Below are 24415 nucleotides of genomic sequence, written 5' to 3'. Positions count from 1 at the left end.
AAATTTTCCAAATCTCACCAATAAACTCTGGGCAAATTTTCTCTTTTGGCTTGTTTGTCTTTTTTTGCCCCATTGACTTCCACTATAATGAATTTTTTTTGATGCAAAGCTGGCACCATATAATCAGTCATTGATGATTGTTTCTGGTTTTCCCTGTGGGGAGGATGTGCAATTTGTCATTTTTACTGTTGATTATTCATTGCAAAAAAAAAAATAATAATAATTTTTTGCAGTTTATATAGAGTTAGTACAAAGTGTGTGTGTGTGTGTGTGTGTGTGTGTGTGTGTGTGTGTGTGTGTGTGTGCGTGCATGCGTGTGTGTGTGTGTGTGTGTGTGTGTGTGTGTGTGTGATGTCTTAGAAAATCAAAATAAGCAGCTCAGCTCTCAGCGCTTTTTTTTTTTTTTTGATGTCACCTCTTTCAGACTAAACAATTTCAGGAATTTTAATACTAAAGGAAAGAAAATTGCTTTTGTTTTGTTTTTGTTACATTAATTCTGGATTAATATTCCTTTACAGCCACGTCCTGTAGAGTTTTGTTGTCTGAGTGGCGGTCATTTCGAACTAAAATGGTCCTGTGGTCCACCACAGTGGACATGCTGTACAATTAAAATTGAAAACAAATGTAAAAACTCTAAATTGTAGATTTTTTTAACCCAAAGGATGTAGGAACCCACAGATAAAAAAAAGAAAAAAAAAGAAAAACATTTCTTAACATAAACATAGTAAGTGTATTTATGCACACACATCCCAAATGGCTGCTGTACTCCATATACAACCAGAGACTTTTTTTTGCACAGGCCCATTTAAATGGTTAATGCAACCAACTGATGATCTACAGTAAAAATGACAAATATTACTACCTATATTCCCAGCAAGAGGGATAACCACCAACAATCAAAAATACTTGATTATATGCTGCATGGCTGTGCAATCAAAAAACCCTTCACACAAGGGTTATTTATATATTTCATTTATTTATATATACACAATTTCATGGTGACCTTTCTTACCTTGCATTCTATGAAAGATGTGCTTTATCGCATGCTTCCTGACCCCATCAAAGTGACATAACTATTATATGCAATATCATCTTTGATATATTTCCATAACAGCTCCCTCTGGAAAACCCTCAGCACAATGTGCCCCGTCAATCATGTCAATCTGCTGTGTAGAAAAGGGAAATTTTAAAGCATATACGGCATTTGGATGATTTTTACCCACTGGATTGTGTTACACTGTACAAAAAGCAGGTGTGCTCCCCACAATTTATCCACGCTGTTTCAACACAAATCGATTAAGCTGATTTAGCAAAGTAAGTGGATTGAACAAACCAAAACTAAGTTGTCCCCAAAAAATATCAAGAATTGTGTTGTTTTAGCTTATTTTAAATAAGTAGTTTGAACAAACAGCAAAAATATTTTTTGATTGTACTCGATGTATTTAAAACCCTCATGTTAACAAACAGAACACGTGAAATTTAATAATAAATGTTGGTTAATAATTATGTTTAATAAGAGATATACCGATACTGTTCATTAGTTTATGCTAGTAAATACATGAGTAATCATTAACCAATGAAGACTTACAGTAAAGTGTGACCTTATTTTTATGCCTTCATATAGCCAATTTTTATAACTTACTTTTTGTTTTATTTTAAATACAGAATACTGTAAACTATATTATACTGTTTAAACATGTAGAACACATTACAACTGCAACATGGACCATTTTTACATTTCCAACTTTCTCAACAGCAGAAGTCTACATAGTTAGGAAAACTTAGAGCATAGTGAATAGGGGAGACAAAAGAAATGACAAAAGAAAAACTCCACATTAGTGTTATTACCACTTTCAGAAAGAAAGAAAATATGTAGGACTGATAATGGCAGCCAGAAGAGAGAGCAATGTCAAATTTACTTTCCTGTCCATAGAGACTACTTTATAAATGCCTTGTATATCCATTTGTAATTTAATGCAAAGATGATACTAACTATAGCTTTATAAATGTACACATACAGTTAATGTCAGAAGAATTATTAGTCCCTCTTTAAATTTTTATTTCTTTGTAAAAAATTTCCAAAATAATATTTAACCGAGCAAGAAAATGTTCACGCTATGTCTGATACTATTGTTTCCTCTGGAGAAAGTCCTATTTGTTTATTTGTTTTATTTCAGCTAGAATAAAAACAGTTTTTAATTTTTAAAAAACTATTTTAAGGTCAAAATTATTAGCCCCTCAAAGCTATAATTTCTTTCGATGTTCTACAGAACAAACCATCATTATACAATAACTTGCCTAATTACCCTAACCTGCCTAGTTCACCTAATTAGTTAAGCCTTTACATGTCACTTTAAGCTGTATAGAAGTGTCACATATCATTCATTCATTCATTTTCTTGTTGGCTAAGTCTCTTTAGTAATCCAGGGTCGCCACAGCGGAATGAACCGCCAACTTATCCAGCAAGTTTTTACGCAGCTGATGCCCTTCCAGCCGCAATCCATCTCTGGGAAACATCCACACACCCACATTCACACACTACGGACAATTTAGCCTATCCAATTTACCTGTACCGCATGTCTTTGGACTGTGGGGGAACCAGAGCACCCGAAGGAAACCCATGCAAAGGCAGGGAAAACATGCAAACTCCCCACAGAAACACCAACTGAGCCGAGGTTCGAACCAGCGACCCAGCGACCTTCTTGCTGTGAAGCGACAGCACTACCTACTGCGCCACTGCCTCGCCCTGTGTCAAATATGTATTGACACAGCCAGTAGAAATGAGATATTAATAGTGTTATGTTTAGAAATGTCCTTAAATTGAAGGAAAAAAATAAACGGGGCTAATAATCCTGGGGGGGATGATATATAATATATATATATATATATATATATATATATATATATATATATATATATATATATATATATATATATATATATATATATATATATATATATATATATATATATATATATATATATATATAAACAGAACTCAATACAGCTGCAATATGGAACCTTTTCATATTTCCGAGTGTCATAGTTGGGTAACTTTTTTTTTTTTTTTTTTTTTTGCATTCCAGTTTGCTCAAATAAGAAAAGAAAAACTCCACAATAGTGTTATCAAAACTTACCTAAAGAATAAAACTGTCTAGGACTGATAATGGCAGCCAGGAAAAAAAGAGCAATGTCAAATTTGCTTTCCTGTCCATAGAAACTGCTTTATAAACTCCTTGTATATCCATTTTTAATTTGATCCAAAGATATTATAATACTAGCTATAGCTTTATAAATATACATATATGCACTCATTGGCCACTTCATTAGGTACACCTGTCCAAATGTTCGTTAACCCAAATTTCTAATCAGCCAATCACATGGCAGCAACTCAATGTATTTAGGCATGTAAACATGGTCAAGACGACCTGCTGCAGTTCAAGAGCTGTTGGCCGAAAGTAAATATAGCAAACTGTATTACATTAAAGTTGCCATGGGTAATTTCCTCGTTTATTTTATAATATTTGAAAAAAATAAATAGAAAAAACAATTCAACCTTATTACTAATGCATTTAATTATTTTTGGAAAGTATATCATGTTTTAATTAATTTATTTTAATAGAACCATACAAAAAAAAAAAAAAAAAAAGGAAAAACTATTTATTTGTCTTTGTCCCCAATTTGCTAAGTGACAGTCCACATTTTTTTTATCTGATTCATTTACATTTAATTAAAACATTTAATTTCAGTTTGCTTATTTGTAGCTAAACAAACAAACAAACAAACAAACAAACAAAAGTTACATTAAATAGAAATGAGAAATTCTGTTAAAGGCATTCCCCAACCATTCTCAATGATTTTCCCTCTGGAGAGCCAAATCAAAGAATACAAAGGGCCAACTTTGGCCCACAAGCTCTAGTTTGAACATCACTGGTCTAAAGAAAGTTATGCATAAAACTCTCATTATAATTCCTGATAATCTAATTTATGCCTCATTGTTTATGCTGAGAGCAATGCACTGAATTCAGTCAGTGTGGATCGGAGCACTTAGCTTTGTGTCGATGGCTAATCTAAACCCCTCTCTTGGCTTTTCCATTTATAACCTCAACAGAAACATGGGTATAGATTCAGTGATAAAATATCATGAAACACCCACAGATCTTTGTGTAATGCTGCCTTATTTTGAATTAGAGGTGAAAACAAAATATTTTTGATCATTTTAGTAATGTTTGGTAACGTCTTTTGCCCTATTAAATTCTGACTCTTGTGGAAGCAAACATATTTCACATAGAACTTTATTGGACTGGAGTCCCGTTGAACACTGAAAATGAATTATAACACCTCAGTGTCTCTTGCGGCCCTTTTGTTTGTGACCACTGAGTCGCAGGCCAGTAATGCTCATTTGGCTTTCACCCACATGCCATAAAAAGTCCACACAGGGCAGTGATTGTTTCCTTTCGGCCTTGAATGCCACTGGGATGCAAACAGTTTCCCTTGTCCAAATGAAAACTATGCAAGATTCATTTGTAGATTTTCTTTTTTATGTCTGAAAGAGATAACTTAGAAAGCATAAGAGTTTCAGCAGCTCAAGAAGTAAGTGTGAGAAAGCGGAAACTGAATAAAAATGAAATAAAAAGCTAAAACTCACTTCACAAAGAAGACTATTTATAGAAGTAAAAGAAAATGGAACTGAAATGACACAACCTTGTTAAAATGAAACTTACTCAGAAACAGAGGTCGAAAAAGGAGGTTGTTTCAGTTTTAATGAGAGAAAAAGGGAGAAAAAATGCAGAGATTGTTTATACACAGTTTTAGTAAGGTTACTTTGGAAATGTAATAAATTACAGATTACAAATTACCCTATTTAAAATATAATAGGTAGAGTACATTTTCAATTACTTTATAAAAGTAAAACAACTGATTACATCTGATTACTTTTTGATTACCCTCATGTTTCTAATGGATATTTTCAACTAAATCACCTTCAAGCATTTATAACAAGCATGTGTGACCTTACAGTAGCTCTGTTTACTGTTAGAATTTCAAAATCTTTCATCACTTGAATTAAGATTATATTAATTTAATTTTAAAGTACAGCCACCATAAAACCAGAAGTTATAACAAAAACATTGTTTACTATTGTTACAAAATCTAAATTTTGCACATTATATATATTTACAACTCTTCATTAAAACATTACACTACATAATGTAGCATTATTAGTAACTATCATGAGCTAATAGTAATTACCATAGTATACTTTAGCCTTTACTACAGTAAACTATATATATGTGGACCTCCTCTCCCTCAGTCATCTTTCCATCAAGTAAATTTCTTGTGTTAGCCTAATTGGTCGGCGCAAGCGAGAGGTGGAAGTAACGCACCAAAAAGTCTGTTGTTAACCATTGTAAAACAGGTAGAAGACGAAATCATCATTCTTGATATCATACAGATTTACTTTCATTGGCTAGACACCGGCCTTACAGCTCTGTTAATGTCTGTGTCATCACTTATTGATCCGATCGGTAAATGTAGCTTGTGTGGATTCTACTTGACTAATAAAATAGCTTTGCTATTGAAAAGCTTTTTGATTAAGAAAGTAGCGGTGCTGCTGCCAAGCTACTGAGAAATGTATTTAAGCTAGCAGCGTCACTACTTGTAACGAAAATTTTTAGATGTAACCCCATTTGTAATCTTTAACATTTTTATAAGTAACTAATTTAATTACAGTTTTTCTAAGTAACTGTAATGAATTACTGTTGCATTTATTTTATAATTAAACAACATAACGCAGTTACATGTAACTAGTCACTCCCCAACACTGTTTATACATCATTGTGTTGTTATGCCAGTTAATGTTTATCCACATTAAAACCTCCTATACTCTCACATTCTAACACCAACAAACATCTGAGAAAGGCTTGGGGAAAATGCTCTCTCTTATTCTTTAATTTATATTTACATTTTGTTTAAAAGCACCACCAACTGTGTCAATAAATGTTTTTTTCTGAATGCTTATTAACATTACGCTGTATTAATAAGTGTTTTTTTTTTTATCAGAAATACATGTATACATTCCTGTTTTCAATATGAGATGCCAGTGGATACATTAAGATTTAGACTTTTGTACCACATATATTCTGAATTCTATATTCAAATAGCAGTTATAAACTAATAGCCCTTAACTTCCCATAAATATTAATAGTATTTGAATTAAACATTTGTTACCGGGAAAATTACTTTGGCAAGATGAGATAAAAGGAATTTAATAATTAATGAGACACTTATTGTTACGGAATGAACAGAGGTAATTTCCCATCCATTGTAATGTGGTGAGCAATTCCACAGGTTTTTTGGCACCCAGGGATAATCGTCTAGTTTTGAGCAGAAAATAAAATGTACATTTTTGTAAAATGGTGATATAAATGTTCTTGTCTAAAAATATGTTCATTCGACATTAAATAGATTGGGCGCATTAATGTAATGAGTGCCAAACTGTCATAGGACATGCATTCTTGTGATTTCCCTGAGGACAAAATCAAAGGTTGAGAATAATGCTAATGACGGGGCAACATAAGGGGAATGTGGGTTGTTCTGTTGTGTGAACATCAGAACAGCTCAATTAGGCTTTTCAAAAGGGACCTTTAAACAAACTTGAAGGTTTTGTTCTTCCATGTTCTCCTACAACAAACAGCAATTTGACAGTGCCAACAATCCCATAATTCCACATCATGGGGCAGCCAAGGGAGGGGGACCGCAAATAGTACATACAGTGTGTGTATTTGTGTGTGTGTGTGACAAAGATGAGAATCGCTCACACATAGGGAAGAGTTCACAGGGAACTCATTAACGCATTCAAGCGTCCATCACAGGCAGTGACCTAGAAATGAGGGACAATTTCACAAAAGGAAAAAAACAAGACAATAAAGCCTTTCTTTTCCAGCGATGGCATCCTCTTAATCAGATGGATCCAATTAGAAAAGACGCTAAACTGCAGACATCCATTTTAAGAATGGGTCCAGTCTATACACCTAAAATTGTTTCCATTAACGTAAACCCGGTCTGGGAAAATGTTCATAAATGGCAGATTTATGGACAAAGCAAATTGAGCAAATATTTGTGACCTGGGCTTGACATTGGACTTTTTGACCACCAGCCACTATGACTGTGACTTTGACCACTCGCCATTTTCCCTAGCCACAATTTTGGAAAATATATATTTATATGCATACATTTGACTTTGGCATACTAAAATTAATTAATTTAGATTTTGTGTTATTTCAACATGAGTCCTTGCTCAATTAGCATGAGCAAATGGGCTGTGGTTTCATGGTGTTGCATTGCAATTAGTTCTTGTTTCACATAACTTTTCCAGCCTGACCTCACAAGAAAAAGTATTTTACGTTTGACAATTTAGTGGCTAATTCGTACAAATTCATACGAGTTCAGTTGTACGAAATTGTACAATTTTCAAAAGGAGGCGTGGCACCTAACCCCACTCCTAAACTCAACTGTCATCGGGGGATGGCCAAATCGTACTAAAATGTACAAATTAGCCACTAAATGAAAAAGTTACGAGTTGCCGTGAGATTGTGTTGAACTTTTCATAACACTAAGGATTTACCTTTTTTTTTTTTCCTATGGCCACACCAAAAAAAAAAAAAAAATAGAATTAAAAAAAAAAATATATATATATATATATACATATATATATAAATATATATATATATATATATATATATATATATATATATATATATATATATATATATATATATATATATATATATATGTATATATATATACACACACACACACACACACACACACACACACACACACACACACACATATATATATATATATATATATATATATATATATATATATATATATATATATATATATATATATATATATATATATATATATATATATATATATATATATTTGTTTCTTTGCCAGAAATTTTTAAAACAAGCAAATATAGTTGTGTACATACAGTAAACCTTTTATCTACAAAAAATAAATAAATAAATAAATAAATTGACATTTTAAAAAGAATTATTGCGATTTATCTAAAACTATGCACAGTTGTCTGTACTAGCTAAATGTTTACAGATCACCAGTTAACTATACATAAAGGGGAAGTTAATCTCTTATTAAAGCAAATCTATTGTAAAGGATGATAATTAAATCATAAACAAAAAATAACTAAAATAAAGCGGATGAAAAACATAATCATAAACATGATCACGCGCACACAGTTAAAGTGAAAGTGGCAACCTCTGCTGCTTAGACAAAGACATTTTTTAAAAGGATCTCAAAGTGTTAAAAGCAACAGCGCTGTGGGTGCGCAAGCATCACTTTTTGTCTATTCTATTTCAAAGAAAACCAATTGCATCAGTTGTGTTTACAGGAACAATTGCTTCATGCAAGAAAACAGGAGCAAAAGCATACAACATCAGCTGTGCGCGCGATACTAAAACCATCGTCAGTAAGTAAGTATCACGATGTGTCTGATCATCCTCTCATTCGGTATTCACCTGCTTTCTTTTCGGCTGAACACAAATGATTTTGTCTCGATGAGCATCCTTTTTGTCAAAATTTGCTTTTAAGAAAAAATACTTTAAATCAGCCAAAGTGGCTCGTGGGTGTGGTTGTCTATCACAACTGAAATTCCGCATTTGTGACCCTGGACCAAAAATAAAAAGCTGCCGAAACCCCAGCTGCAGAAAAAAAACAAAAAACGTAAAATAACCATTAATTACAGAAATTTATTGGAAAATAACAAATAAAAGACGTGAAATTACAGAAATGTCCTGAAAATTTCTGTAATTTAATCTGTTGTTTTACTGTAAATTATTGTAATTTAACAGCGCTATTTTACATTTTTTTCTGGCACCCCAGCTGCCGGAAAAAAAAAAAAAAGCTAAACTAGGAATTTTTTTTTAGTGTGGGTATAACAAAAAAATACATTGAACCAATCATAATTATTGATTTTAAAAATCAATGTCACAACAAGCATTTAAAAAAAATCCTTCCAAAATATATATAAACTATTTTTTATTACAATATTTATTCAATATTTAATATTGAAAGATATTCTCATTTTTTCTTGACAACTTCTGGGGTCGCCACAGCGGAATGAACCGCCAACTTATCCAGCAAGTTTTTACGCAGCGGATGCCTTTCCAGCCACAACCCATCTTTGGGAAACATCCATACACACATTTACACACACTCATACACTACGGACAATTTAGCCTACCCAATTCACCTGTACCACATGTCTTTGGACTGTGGGAGAAACCAGAGCACCCGGAGGAAACCCACACGAAAGCAGGGAGAACATGCAAACTCCCCACAGAAACGCCAACTAAGCCGAGGCTTGAACCAGCGACCCAGCAACCTTCTTGCTATGAGGCGACAGCACTACCTACTGCACCACTGCTTCGCCCTTTGAAACATATTCTTTAATATTTAAAGATTTTCTTGATGTTTAATTTTTTTTTAACCCTCAGATTTAAATAGATGTATCTCAGGCAAATATTTTCCAAATAAAACATCAATGAAAACTTTATACAGCTCTCAGATTATGCAAATACCTCGATTTCCAAAACATAACCCTTTAGACTAGCCTTATCTCATGAGGAAACGTAACTTTTTTTGTCCATGTATGTCGAATTTGTCCTGAGTTCAGTTTTTCGAAAACGTACAATTCGTAAAAGGAGGTATGGCACCAAAACCCACCCCTATGTATGAATGAGATGGTATGAATTCATATGAATTACCCACTAAATAAAAAAAGTTACGAATAGCTGCATTGCTTAGACTGGTTTTGTAAAGGGTTGCATATATTGAGTCTCGACTATGGCACTATTGTAAATTAGGACATAAGTAATGGGATGCTCTTAGAAGATCATCAAACAAAAAGACAGACATTAATGAAATTAGTCCTTGTCAAAGTCCGCACTGTTTGAAGTATGCATTGTCTACCATGTAAACTTCATCATTCATGAAATATTTATATGGCCGTTCAAAAGAATGCCTGTTTGTTGGTGCCTATGAATCATTTATTAGGCCAAAGTGTGGGTCTGAATGATGCAATCTACTTAAATATGCATGAGAATGTCATCAATGAACACTCTGACTGCCTTAAAAGCTCATCTTCATAATGTGTTTTGCCTTTACCATTTTTTTTTTTATAATTTAATGCATATAAAATAAATAGTTTCCCTAAAACAAAATCATCATTTAGTCAACCTTTACTTAAAACCTTTTTGAGTTTCTTTATTCTGTTGTACACAAGATGTGTTACTGCATTTAAATCCAATAAATGCTCAACCAGCAATTTTCAAAATATCTTCTTTTGTATAAAAGAGAGAAACTCATAAAATTTTAAAATCACATGAGAGAAAATGGTGAGGTAATTTTGTTTTGTTTTTTTCTTTTTGTTGTGAACTATAGCTTGAATAAAGTATTAATTTCATTGGGAATGTGAATGCCGTTGCAATAAGTAGAAGAAAAGTGGGATATTTTAGGTCAACTCTATTTCCATATATTTCAAAACAGCCATATAAGGGTAATATATCAACATATATCCATAAAGGGAAACTGTTTGTCTGGGCATTTTAATTTTCTTAACTTTTTTTTTTTTTTTCAAAGGATTACATGCCTCTAATTTGCTATTGCATTCAAATTAAATGATTAGAAATGGCGCATTGCTTTAGATTATCATTTACAGTAACAGTTTGGTTCTGACATTTGTGATTTGTCTCTTCAGGTTTCGGCTTCTCACTAATTCTACACTCCATCCACCATCCCCAACTCTTCCTAGCTCATTTCTGATATTTGTTCAAAGCATTTGCCAAGTACATGGTAATCAGCCTCATCTCTCTGGCTTTTACCATAATTCATAATTAACCAAATTGCTTAAGAATGCCTTTGGGTTCTGTTCTGTGAACCCCATGGGGGGTTGACATGCTGCTGCTCTCCTCGTTTTGTCCATCCATGACTGCATGGAGGGCATACCTGCCTACAGGCCCATCTGCCGGAAACCCCAGTTATTTCACCCCTCCCCCCCCCATCCAACCCCTAGCCCACCACCCCCACCCCACATACCTGCCAACACTGTTTTTCCCGAGAGTCTCCCGTATATCAGACTCATCTCCCTACACCCTCCTGTTTTATTATTTATCCCAGAAAACTCCCATAATTTCAAAACAAGGAGGCAACTATTTTAATTGCACTATTTTAATTACTTACCCTTGTGAAATGGAGGAAGAAACTGGTCCATGAACTGTGTAAGTTACTGTAAAGTTCCTGCCGACCTCTGACAAAGTCCCACACATCAATAGTCTTTTCTGATCCTTCCTTTGACAAACGGCCGACAAATCCTCCATTTTAAGCGTGTAGATTAATGAAGCACTTTTCAGAAAAACGGGGGCTATAATGCTGATATTTTTTATGACAATAAACCTCAATCACTGACTCTTCAGTTTCATCTTTGGGTAGAGAAAGTAACACTGACTTTCCCCTCACACTTTCAATAATATCCAGCTGAGCACAGACTCCAGTATCTGCAACAATGTTTGTCACAAAAATGGCTAAAGACTCGTTATTAAGACGATTCCTTTGAAGCACAATGAGTCGGCTCTTTTATAAATGAATCAATAGTTTTAAACACTGTCCACTTTCAGATTTAAGCCTTGGCTGGATATTACAATTCACTTGTTACACACTACATGGAAGGTCATTTTCAAAAACCCATAATAGGGGCTGTTTAATATATCTATATACCCTACCGGCCAAGTCTGGGGTCAATTTTTTTCATGTTTTTTTTTTTTTTATTCTGTTCATCAAGGCAGTATTTAATAAATGTAAAAAAATTAAACTTTTAAATATTTATAACAATTTTAAATAACTGCTTTCTTATTGCATGTAGTTTCAAGTGGCATTATTTCTCCAGTCATTATTGCTATTATTACTATTACCATTAGTATTACTACTACTACTACTAATAACAATAATAATAATAATAATTAATATTAGAGTGATTTCTGAAGGAAGACTGGAGTAATAAGGCTGAAAGTTTATCTTTAAAAATCACTGGAATGAATTAATAAATTAAATTATAAACTACTTTTGAACATTTATTTAATAGTGCAATAACTTTTCATAATTTTACTATGTTCTGTATTTTTGATTAAATAAATGCAGCCTTGGTGAGCAGGATAAGCTTATTTTAAAACATTTAAAAATCGTACTGACCCTAAAGTTTTGACCGTTAGTGTATATTTGGCAAAAGTGATCCTGGCTGAAATGTATGACTGTGTGAATGCTAAACAATATAAAAAAGATAGTGGAATTTATTAAGTAAAATTAGATTTTAGTAACATCTGTTTTGAGTGAACCTGCACAATTCTGTAAAATATTCCAATTGGATAAGGATATTTACACAGTCGCTTTGGTGCATTTCTCACAACACTATATAGATTTGCACAACAGTTAATGCATTTTTCAAAACAATAAGTCAATTGTGCACATCATAGCAGCATTTTTTCATTCTTCCAACACATTGCAGATGCTTTTGGACATGCATCAACTGCTTTCATACAACTCTCTGCTGTCTTATAACATTATCATTCTCTTATGTCATGTCAGTCAAAATGAACTAAACTTGTGAATGCTGAATAGTCATTCCATATAAAACTAATAGTCTTCATTTCATTACTTGAGTCATTACATACACAAATGTTTAACTAGTTGTCAAAAGCTAATTTAAAAAAAAGTAATATTAAATTTTATTTTTATTATAATACTAAAAAAAAAAAAATATTTCCTGAAAATTTCTTCTAAATTGAACAATTTCTTTAATAATTTACAGACCTGTGTGTGTTGTAAGTTCAGTTCCAATGTAATATTGTTTACAGTTTTGCTCAAAGGAACAGCTCTACCGAAAAGAAGTTTATTTTTGTTGTAAATATGGGTGTATTTATTCTTTTGCACAATGTTGTGAGCAAATTAGACTTGCAAAGTGCAACTGCAGTAAAAAAGTGAAACATACATATTCAGTGTCTTGTACTCAGATACCTCACTAAATGCAGTGATGTCTAACTGTAGTTTTCAAATGGCTGGGCAAATAGTATACAGTGCTGTCTTGAGCGTTTTTAGGAAGTGTCAACAAAATCTGACTTTTTTGCATTGGAACAAATGTACAGAGAAAACTGTCATAATGAAAACATTACAAAACCATTTGGCTATCTTGTTCATGAACAATGGTGTCAGGACTTTTTTTATATTGATGACACTGACACTTTGATTGACAGCAATACTTGCTTCGGAGGAAGTGACAGGTTATCAGCTAGGTTTTGCAGTTTGTACTAACTGTTTTGAGAAATGCATTAACTGTTGTGCAAATGTAAATAGTGTTGTGAGAAATGCAACAAAGCCACTGAGAAAAACTGTAATTCCTATTATGATGCGTAGGATGTAAACAGTTAGGCAACTAACTATGGTTTAAGAGCTGAGCGTGTATGATTTAAAAGAGATTATTCCATTAATCCTAAATGACAATAAGTAGCCAGCCCACAATAACAAAACTCCAGCTGTCCTGTTAAGCCAAACAGGCTTCCTACATCTTTCTCCACACTTCTATCTCTGAGGTCATGTATGAATGTCTAATACTGAACTAGCCACAGGCTTAAACAATAGCCTCTGTATGCTAGGAGAGAACTGTGTGGCATTGATGACCCACAGGCCTGAAACTTGACATCGGAGAAAACAAAATAATATGTTAGGCTCTCCAATTCACCATCACACTGTCTGAATTAATTTATTCATTTTCTTTTCAGCTTAGTCCATTTATTACAGTTTTTCTCAGATGCTTTGGTGGAATTTTTACAACACTATTTACATTTGCACAACAGTTAATGCAAACTGCAAAACAATTAGTGAAAACTGCAAAACCTAGCTGATAACCTGCAAAAGCGCGTCACTTGCTCAAAATAGATAGTTCATTCCTCAAAAGCAAGTATTGATGTCAATCAAAGTGTCAATGTCATCAAAATGAAAAGTCCTGTCACCATTGTTTATGAACAAGATAGTCAAATGGCTTTGTCATGTTTTCATTATGACACTTTAAAAATTATGTAAGTTTTTTCAATGCAAAAAAAAGTCAGATTTTGGTGACACTTCCTGAAAATGCTCAAGACAGCACTATATACTATTTGCACAGCCATTTGAAAACTACAGTAAAGTTAGACATCACTGCATTTAGTGAGGTATCTGAGTACAAAACACTGAATCTGTATGTTTCACATTTTTACAGCAGATGCTCTTTACAATTCTAATTTATTCACAGCATTATGCAAAAGACTAAACACACCCTTTTTTACAACAATCATAAACTTCCTTTGGGTAGAGCTGTGCACAACTGAAGACAATATTGCAGTACAAATTGGAACTGAACATACAACATACACAGGTCTGTAAATCATTCATCAAATTGTTCAATTTTTAAGACATTTTCAGGAAAATAAAGATTTACAATTTTTTTATAAAATTTGCTAGACAGATCTTGACAACTAGTTCAACATTTTTGTATGTAATGACTCAAGTAATGAAACGAGGACTATTAGTTTTATATGGAATGACTATTCAGCATTTACAAGTTTGGTTAATTTTGACTGACATGACATAAGCAAATAATAATGTTCTAAACAGCAGAGAGTTGTATAAAAGAAATTGATGCATGTCCAAAAGCATTTGCAATTTGTTGGAAGGAATGAGAAACTGCTATTATGATGTGCACAAATGACTAATTGTTTTGAGAAATGCATTACCTGTTGTGCAAATAGTGTTGTGAGAAATGCACCAAAGCGACTGAGGAAAAACTGTAATCTGGGGTCACCGCAGTGGAATGAACATGTATTCAGCACATGCTTTACGCAACGGTTGCCCTTCCAGCTGCAACCTATTACTGGGAAACATTCACACAGCCATTTACACATACACTACGGTTAATTTAGCTTACCCAATTCACCTATTCCGCATGTCTTTGGACTGTGGGGGAAACCGGAGCACCTAGAGTAAACTCAAGCAAACACAGGGAGAACATGCAAACTCCACACAGAAATGTCAACTGACTCCCAGCGACCTTCTTGCTGTGAGGCGATTGTGCTACCCACTGTGCCACCGTGCTGCCCCCGTCTAAATTATAAAAAAAAGAAACAAATAGATTTAGTGAACAACACTTCCCTCAGAAATTTGACAAAATTTCAATTCATGCTTTTATTATTAAAGTGACACGACTTGGCTAAAACAACAGCGTCTTCAGTGCTTTCCATTGACTAAAGAGCACCACACGTTCTTCTGCTAGCAAATACAGTGTGAATTAAATACTTACATAGCAAGGGAGCTAGGCTTAACATTAAACCGATTCACAAGAATCGCAATTTTCCAGACAACCACGACATACTATGAACAGCCATTTATATAATACCTTCCATTATTCTCAAAGACACTGTGAACCAAAATACAAATACACAAAATTCAAATAAAAAAGCGGAAGAAAATTGTGCAACTATAATCAAATGCATCTGTGTTAATCCAGGTCATCGCACACCGAATCTGAAATTTTTACAGGTTAAAAAATAAATTCAATTTAATTTTTGGTCAATCCCATTTTTGTCATAATAAATGATATCAGGTTTATATTTATATTGTGGGGTTGCTTGGTGATTTGCTAAAATCAAATTCTCTTTATTAAACTATTAGAATTACCATATTTTATCCATAACCTATAGAAGATAAAAATAGCAGGTAAAAGTTACAGTACAAAAACAGCAACATTCGATTTTTTGTGCACCCAGCGATGATTACATTACATTAAAGACACAGTACATTGATTTTATGGCACTGGGTTAAACTTTATGACACCTTTACGGCATTCACGACATCAAAAATAAATACAGGCCACAATTGAACATGGAGGATAGTCTCTGAATGGCTTGGGCCTATACTGGGCCTAGGCTTGGGCCTAGACTTGGGCCTATATTGCAAAAAATGTGTTTCTTAGATTTATTTTTGTCCTGTTTCTAATTCAAATGTCTAAAAATTCTTAATTCAAGAAGCATTTTCTAGACAAGCAAAACATATAGTCTCGTTTTAAGATATAATATTCCAAAATGAAGCGAGTTTTCCCTTAAAACAAGCAAAATTATCTGACAATGGGGTAAGCAAAATATTATGCCAGAAGGAAAAACAAGATTATTTTGCTTACCCCATTGGCAGATTACTAAGTTAATTTTGTTATATTATTTTTTAAAACAAGACAAGGCTTTTTACCTGTCTAGAAAATACTTCTTGATTTAAGAATTGTTTTGATATTTGGACTAGAATCAAGACAAAAACTCTAAGTAGGAAACACATTTTTTTGCAGTGTATTGTATGTGTGCATCGTTTTGTGTAAGGTTTATATATTTATAACCACCTCAAAATATATTAAGGGGTTGCGAGTCACTAATATTGTTATTTTGGGGGTCGCGGGCTGAAAAGTTTGGGAACCCCTGACTTAGAACACAGAACACTTTATGACATACAAAGTGTGTAATATAAAGAGAAAACTTGGAAGATGATTGGGAATCACTGCTTTAGTCTACTGTATGCTGGCTTGAATGCCTGCCGCGCATCTTTCCCAATGCGGCTGTTTGGCCAGAATTATCAGAATTATTAGGCCCCCTTTGATTTTTCTAATTTATATATTTTTAAATGATGTTTAACAGAGCAAAAAATTCTCACAGTATGTCTGATTTATTTATTTTTTTCTTCTGGAGAAAGTCTTATTTGTTTTATTTTGGCTAGAATAAAAGCCGTTTTTAATTTTTTAAGGTCAAACGACAAAAAATAAGGTCAAGAATCTTGGTATGACTCTTGAGTCAGATCTGAGTTTCAACAGTCATGTCAAAGCAGTCAGTAAATCAGCATACTATCATCTCAAAAACATAGCAAGAATCAGATGCTTTGTTTCTAGTGAAGATTTAGAAAAACTTGTTCATGCTTTTATCAGCAGCAGGGTGGATTACTGTAATGGACTCCTCACTGGTCTTCCTAAAAAGACAGTCAGACAGTTGCAGCTCATCCAGAACGCTGCAGCCAGAATTCTAACCAGAACCAGAAAATCAGAGCACATCACACCTGTCCTCAGGTCTTTACACTGGCTGCCAGTTACATTCAGAATAGATTTTAAAGTATTATTACTGGTCTATAAATCACTAAATGGCCTAGGACCTAAATACATCACAGATATGCTCACTGAATACAAACCTAACAGATCATTCAGATCATTAGGATCATATAAACTAGAAGTTCCAAGGGTTCAGTCAAAGCAGGGTGAATCGGCTTTTAGCCACTATGCCCCTTGCTGCTGGAATCAGCTTCCAGAAATGATCAGATGTGCTCCAACATTAGGCACATTCAAATCAAGACTGAAAACACATCTGTTTATCTGTGCCTTTACTGAATGAGCACTGTGCTGCGTCTGACAGATTGCACTATCATGTTTTTCTCTTCTTCTTCATTCTTTCATATCACATTTTACCTGTTTTTATGTTTTGTTTTGTTTTTACGCATTTTTATTATTTGTTTTTATTTTTATTTTACTTGTTTCTTTTATTCCTGTTTATGTAAAGCACTTTGAATTGCCACTGTGTATGAAATGTGCTATATAAATAAAATTGCCTTGCCTTGCCTTTTAAACACCATTTTAAGGACAAAATTATTTGCCCTTTTAAGCTAACTTTCTTTTGATAGTCCACAGAACAAACCATTGTTATACAATAACTTTCTTAATTACCCTAACCTGCCTAGTTAACCTAATTAACCCAGTTAAGCCTTTAAATATAATTTTATTAGCTGTATAGAAGTGTCTTGAAAAACATCTATTAAAATATTATTTACTGCCATCATGGCAAAGATAAAATAAATCAGTTATTAGAGATGAGTTATTAAAACTATTATGTTTAGAAATGTGTTGAAAAAGTCTGTCCTCTGTTTAACAGAAATTGGGAAAAAAATAAACAGCGGGGCTAATAATTCAGGGTGGCTAATAATTCTGACTTCAACTCTACGTACTCTTCCCCAAGTCTCTGTTCAGGATTGATTGATTAAAAAAATATGCTATGTGGCTGCAGTTTCACAAGAAATTAAATAAATGTTGAAATTGGGGATAATCCTACACAGCTCAATTGAACTTTTCCCTCTCCATGCAATGGATTGAATAGACACAATATATATATCATAGGTCTCAAACTCAATTCTTGTAGGGCCGCAGCTCTGCATAGGTTTGCTCCAACCCTGATCAAACACAGCTGATCCAACTAATGAAGGTGTTTTTGACTCTTTTGAACACCTTGAATAGTTGGATCAGCTGTGATTTGATACGGTTAAAGCAAAACTGTACAGAGCTGCGGCCTTCCAGGAATTGATTTTGTGACCTATGATACATAACTTTCGATTTCTCAGATACAAATACAAAAAACGCAGAAAAAATTTTTAGACATCAGTGTGCAAAGACCTTAATTATTCTAAACTTTGTATGAACTTCAAAGAAACTACATGTCTTCTTTTTGTAAACATTAACAGTCACCCCTAAGACCAAGTATCCTGTAATAAAAAGTGTGGCTCTTTGTCTCTATTTCCATAAAATATCCACTTTGTTGGTATCTCCCCTAAACAAAGCAGACATGAAGTCTGAAAAAAATTGTACAGCCTCCGAAAATATCTCTCGGTTGGTTTATTCCACAAATCTAAGCCCTTGTTGACAAGTACCCCTTAGGTAAGGTACAACCTTAGCAGTGCGTTCCTGCTATTGGGAAGGTAGATGCATCCCTGCGGCCTACTGTACTGTAGGGTGAAAGCTCCAGATCTGTTGTGCCGTCCTGATCGTTGTCATCACTGTTGGGTTCAGAGGATTTTGGTGGGCCACACTCCTCAAAGCAACAGCAGCAGCAGTCGAGAAAGGCTTTGCTAAATGGCCGACAGAGTGCAAGAAGCAGCACGGGTGTGACAGCAGACTTGCAGAACAGCATCATTTGACTGACTAGATGAAGGATATCTAGTGTGCGACGTGGCACGCCTGTAGCCATGTACACAGATACGATGTTGCTGATGTTTTCCGGAATGACGCAAAAGCCATAAAGGATGGCTAAGGCGACCACAATGCAGTTCATTTGGCTTTCAAGTTGGATCTGTTTGCGATTGCCCCGAACACTGGCACGCTCGGCTTTGCGGATCTTACGTGCGGTCACCACTGAGCTTATGATGGTGAAGAGGGTGGGAAGGCAGAAGTAGCAGCCAAAGTACCACCATAGACGGGCACTATTATATGTGAGTCCGAGAACATAAAGAGTGTCAGGGAGATCTGTGGAGATTCGGACCACACAATGTTCGCAAGGCGTCACCTCTGGTGGCTCGCTCACTTCTTTAACCAACTGTCGGATGAGGAGCTCGGGAAGGGCGAGGAGCAAAGCACCGAGCCAGATCACGGTTAGCTTGGCTGTGGTGGACGTGCAGTTTTCAATCATCTCATAGTACATCTGGACGTTACTCGCAGCACGGAAACGGTCAATGCACAAAGCACAAAGAGTGAAGGTGGTTACTCCCAAAGATGCCACCTGCAAGGTAAAGGGAATGTATGGTCATTACAAATAAAGTTTTAGAAAATCCTTTCACAGGGTATATAAAGTACAGAAATCAGAGAGTGGAGTACCTTTTAATACCACTCTATCCATTTTATACGACTCTATATTTTAAGACCTCATCGCTACTTTAGGTTTCAACCGGTAACATTGGGAACATTTTAACTTAAGCATATTTATTAAATGCTGATTGTAAAAACGAATCCTAAACTAAAAAGTTATTACAATAATGAATATCAAAGCTAATCAAGCAGGTTGCACCTACACTTTAAAACCCAAAAAGTTAAGGTAACTCAAACCATTTGTGGAAGCCGATTGCAACAAATTATTTAAGTAAAAAAACAATCATAATGAGTACTGTGAATTTGATCTATTTGAGTAAACGAAGCAATTTGAGCACAGTAAAATCCAAGAAATGAAGAGAACTCTTCTTTTGAGTAACCATGAAGGGAACCAATTGAGTACTGTAAAACCAAATACGTTAAGGCAATGCAAACTGAGGAAACCGATTGCTACAAACCTTTTGAGTCAAAAAACTAACCTATATGAGTAATGTGAACTTACTCCATTTAAAGTTGAAGTAATGAGGTATTTATTTAACTCATTACCTTCAACACTGAGTTCAAAACTTTTTTCAAATGAGTATAACTAACATAAGTTTTGAGTTATCTACTCTCATTTTATTTGATAACGTTGATTGTTTGGATTTACAGTGTATAGAACAGCAGGAAAAATGATGTTTTCTCAGTTACTGCAGTAAACAAAGCTGTGTGATTTCAAATCCTGCAGGATTTGATTGATTTCATAAACTACGCAGCATCCTGCTATTCACAAATTCGATTCAGGCAAACTTTAGGATGCTGATACAAATTTAATACCTTATAAAATAGCAGTTAAGACCTTAAAATACTTTTTTAAGGGCCTCAATTTCTCTAAATTGATTCATCAACTTTTAATACATTTCAAGACCCCGCAGAAATCCTGTTCCACTCACATGTTAATTGCATCACAAATGAAACTCTACACACTCAACCATTTAGTGCATAAGTCTCAAACTCAGTTCCTGGAGGGCTGCAGCTCTGCACAGTTTTGCTCTAACACTAATCAAACACAGCTGATCATACAAATCAAGGTGTTCAAGACTAATAGAGACTATTAAGCAGGTGTGAGTTGGAGGAGGTTGGAGATAAAATGTGCAGAGCTGTGGCCCTCCAGAAACTGACTTTGAGACCATTGATGTAGTTTATGATTTTAATGTCATCCCATCTCTTTCGCTACGGACATACATTGGTTGCCAATCTAGTGAAATAAGAGACCAAACTACCAAATAGTACCTGTCATAAGTACATTCACCATCGTGAGGTGGCATAATCACTTATGTAGGAAAATATTACTCGCGGAATCCAAAATAAAAAGTAAACCAACTTGCGTGAAAAGCTGTGCACGTAAACTGCATGAAGTGTTCAACAGTCCACACTTTGTTTATCGGTTAAATAAGCGCATCATCTGTGTATTTAAAGTGCACTTATTCTTTTTATTTAATTTCCAATGTGAATGTTGTAGAATAGTGATTAAGTATGCAATTTAAGACTATGGAACCTTTTTTGCAATTGATAATGAATTTAAACATATATTATAATATAGAAAGTTTACTGCAGTTTCAATATGCCCCTACTACAATCTTCATTTCTTTGTTTTAAAAAGCAGTTTATATTGATCTATTTTGGAAGATGAAAAGCACATAAAGCTTTGTGCTGCACTGCTTTAAATTGTCAAGAAACAGAAAAACTCTTCTCAGTAGATAAAAAAGGGCATCTTTGAATAAATATCTGAAGCCACATTGTACTGCAGTGGAAATAATAATTTTGCTCATTTATGACAGTCAACAACGACTTATTCCATGCATATGTGTAAAATTCCAACGTCAGTTTGTACTATGTACTATTGATAAATTGGAAAATGTTTAAACCAATATTTACAATAAGATTTGGCAAAGTAATTCTGATGAGGGCAGCATGTTGACGCAGTGGGTAGCACTGTCACCTCACAGCAAGAAGGTCGCTGGTTCAAGCCCTGGCTGGGTCAGCTGGCATTTCTATGTGGAGTTTGCATGTTCTTCCGTGTTCACGAGGGTTTCCTCCGGGACGGGTGCTCCGGTTTCCCCCACAAATCAAAAGACATAGGTGAATTAGGTTAGCTAAATTATCTGTAGTGTATGTGTGTATGTCCTGGTCCTCCAGGTTGGGGCTTGAGCTAACAACCCACCTTGTAAAAATTAGATGTTACAAAACTCCAACATAGTGAAGCTAAATATTAACTTCGATATTAACAGCCCCAAGAGTAAGTAATTCCAATGAACATTGGCTACTAATCTAATTGTGATTACTGTGCATTATTCAGGCCCAAGAAAATGTATTGTTGAAGGTATGGTGCACCCCAAAATTTTTAATAATGTCATAATTTACTCATTCTTGATTTATTCCAAACCAGAGTTTTTTTTGTGAACACAAAATAATTTATTTTAAAGAATATTGGAAACTTGTAACCCTTGACTTCCATTTGTTTTTTTAAGTCAACCTTCTTCAAAATATCTACTTTTGTGTTCAACAGAGCAACAACAACAAAAGGTTTTGAACAAGTCAAAGGTGATTAAATGATAGAAGAACTATTATTTATTGTTTTTTCTACCATGGAAATCAATGGTTAGAGGATTCTAACATTCTTTAAAATATCTTCGTTTGTATTTAACAGAAAAAGAAATGTTTTGGAACAAGTCAAGGGTGGGTGTATGCTTTTTATTTTTGGGTGACTATCCCTTTAAAAGTATATTGTGTTTTTATTTAATTTAAATCAAATAAATTCCTGCATAAAGTTAATAACTACAACATTAATTTCAGCTTCTTTGAAATAATCTGGGATACAATGAAGCACTGACACACACATGCTGTCAACTGAGAATTGTATTAAACCCTTGAGCCTGCAGAACAACAAGGAAATTCTATCCTGCTAGATTCTGCATCAACACCCCAGCCTTTTTCATTTAGGCCCATGGATTGTATTGTAAGACTGAAACATTATGATCCAATAAGAGGGTTTTCTGAATCAAGGGTGTAGGCGCTAGTGATATGTTGTCAGGAGATTAAAACCGCAGCTATGGCACCAATCAGGTCAATTTCTCAAAAAACACATGATACAATCTGAACACTGCCCCAGGGCAATACCACTGTCTCTTTGTGTCTGCTGCGGAGACACCCCCCCCCCCCACCCCCTGAACTGAAGAGGAAAAAAAACATGGCTATGACATGATGTCCGCCCTGATCTACAGTTCACATACGCTATACTGTACAACATCTGCACTCAATTCTTGTCATCTGCAGATCATTTCCTAACTTAAAAGCTGTTTTGTTAATATAGAAAATCTGTGTGAACAGCACCCACTGTTAAACTTGAAAGTGTTGCAAGAAAAAAAATATTATAAATCTTTACCTCAAATGAAAGCAAAGTCATGAGTTATTGTTAGAGAATTTACTGTATGCAGTGAGACTGCTTTGATCAAAGAGGTGTGTCAAGATCTGAATGAAACAGTATAATGAATTATGCAAATGCAAGTCTAAATTGTGATTAAATTAAAATGCACAACTATGTGAACTCAATAAGTTAATAATGCATTTTTACAATATAATTATTATATAATATAGTAATTGCCATACCACAACCTTAGAATTATAAGGTTCTATCTGACATTTTTGTCAAAATGGAGTTATTGAAATATTCTTATCAAACGACAGCTTACTTACAATTTGGGAATTTTTTTTTTATTTTTTTTAATAAGACAATACTTATTATCTTTACAGCCAGTTTCTCTTTTAGTTCAACAACTTAACAACTCTCCAAACCAGTTGTCTAAAAAATATGCTAACCAAGATTGATACAATAAATAAATAAATATTTTTTTTATTTGTGTACTCGTGTTTATTTAATGTTCTGGCTATTCCACTCCTGACAAGATCTAGCCAAAGCAATAATTAGTTCGGCCCACAAGTTCTACATACATGAAGGTTCCAATTAAATAAATAAAAATGGAAAACCCAGGTGTATATTATAAATACATATTTTTGTGCTGTCACTTTATACTATAAATACATTGTCAAAAATGAATGCCAAGAATATCACACATTAGTAACAAAATTTCATTTCAATCAATCATCAAAAGGCCAATCTTTTTTTTCTCAATCCAATATTTAGTTTACCTCAATATAGGGAATAATCTTACAGGAGAATTCCCCAAGAAGCCAATCCTTTGTGAGTTCGTGGAATACAACAAGTGGCAGGCAGAAAAAGAGGATGACAAAATCCCACAAGGCGAGGTTGGCCAGCAAAGAGTTTGAAATGCTTCTCATGTAGTAATTGTGGCACACTATGCACATGATTGCTATATTCCCAACAATCCCCACAGTGAAAAAGAAGATGGAGATGCACATAACAGCATAAGCACCATATGATTCACCTGTCACGGGGTAAAATGGGTTTTTTACCCCAGGGGTTCTTGGTCGAGTATTACGGGGGATGAACGCGGTTACTTCCTCATACTCTTCCAAAGGTGAGGTTCCCCATTCGGGAATAGACGGGAAATCAGGGTGAAAGTCTGTAGGCTGGACCTGCGCTACAGGCTTCGGCAAAGACTCCACGCGTTCAAGTACATACTCTGGCGATTC

The 24415-nt window shown here is 34.4% G+C and overlaps 1 protein-coding gene across 3 annotated transcripts in view; it reads right to left on the bottom strand.

The window, feature by feature from the left end:
• Positions 1-407: 407 nt before the first annotated feature.
• gpr37a (G protein-coupled receptor 37a) overlaps positions 408-24415 on the bottom strand; it is a 24724-nt gene continuing 716 nt past the window's right edge. Inside the window, exons 1-4 of one of the 3 annotated variants that reach the window (XM_087312464.1) lie at positions 23951-24415; positions 18851-19676; positions 15038-15213; positions 408-1166 (exon numbers count right to left, since the gene is read on the bottom strand). The exon at positions 23951-24415 is cut by the window's right edge and continues 716 nt beyond it. In XM_087312464.1, coding sequence (XP_087168590.1) covers positions 18852-19676; positions 23951-24415 — 1290 coding nt within the window. In that variant the 3' untranslated portion in view covers positions 408-1166; positions 15038-15213; position 18851. Of the gene's footprint in view, positions 1167-15037; positions 15214-17978; positions 19677-23950 lie in introns of those variants that run through there. The other 2 variants (XM_087312466.1, XM_087312465.1) reach the window with 2 other exon arrangements.

Source organism: Danio rerio, chromosome 25, assembly GCF_052040795.2.
Source record: "Danio rerio strain M-AB ecotype USA chromosome 25, GRCz13ab, whole genome shotgun sequence".
Taxonomy (NCBI): Eukaryota; Metazoa; Chordata; class Actinopteri; order Cypriniformes; family Danionidae; genus Danio; species Danio rerio.
The sequence above is the reverse complement of the archived record's forward strand: the minus strand, read 5'-3'. Positions and strand labels throughout refer to the sequence as shown.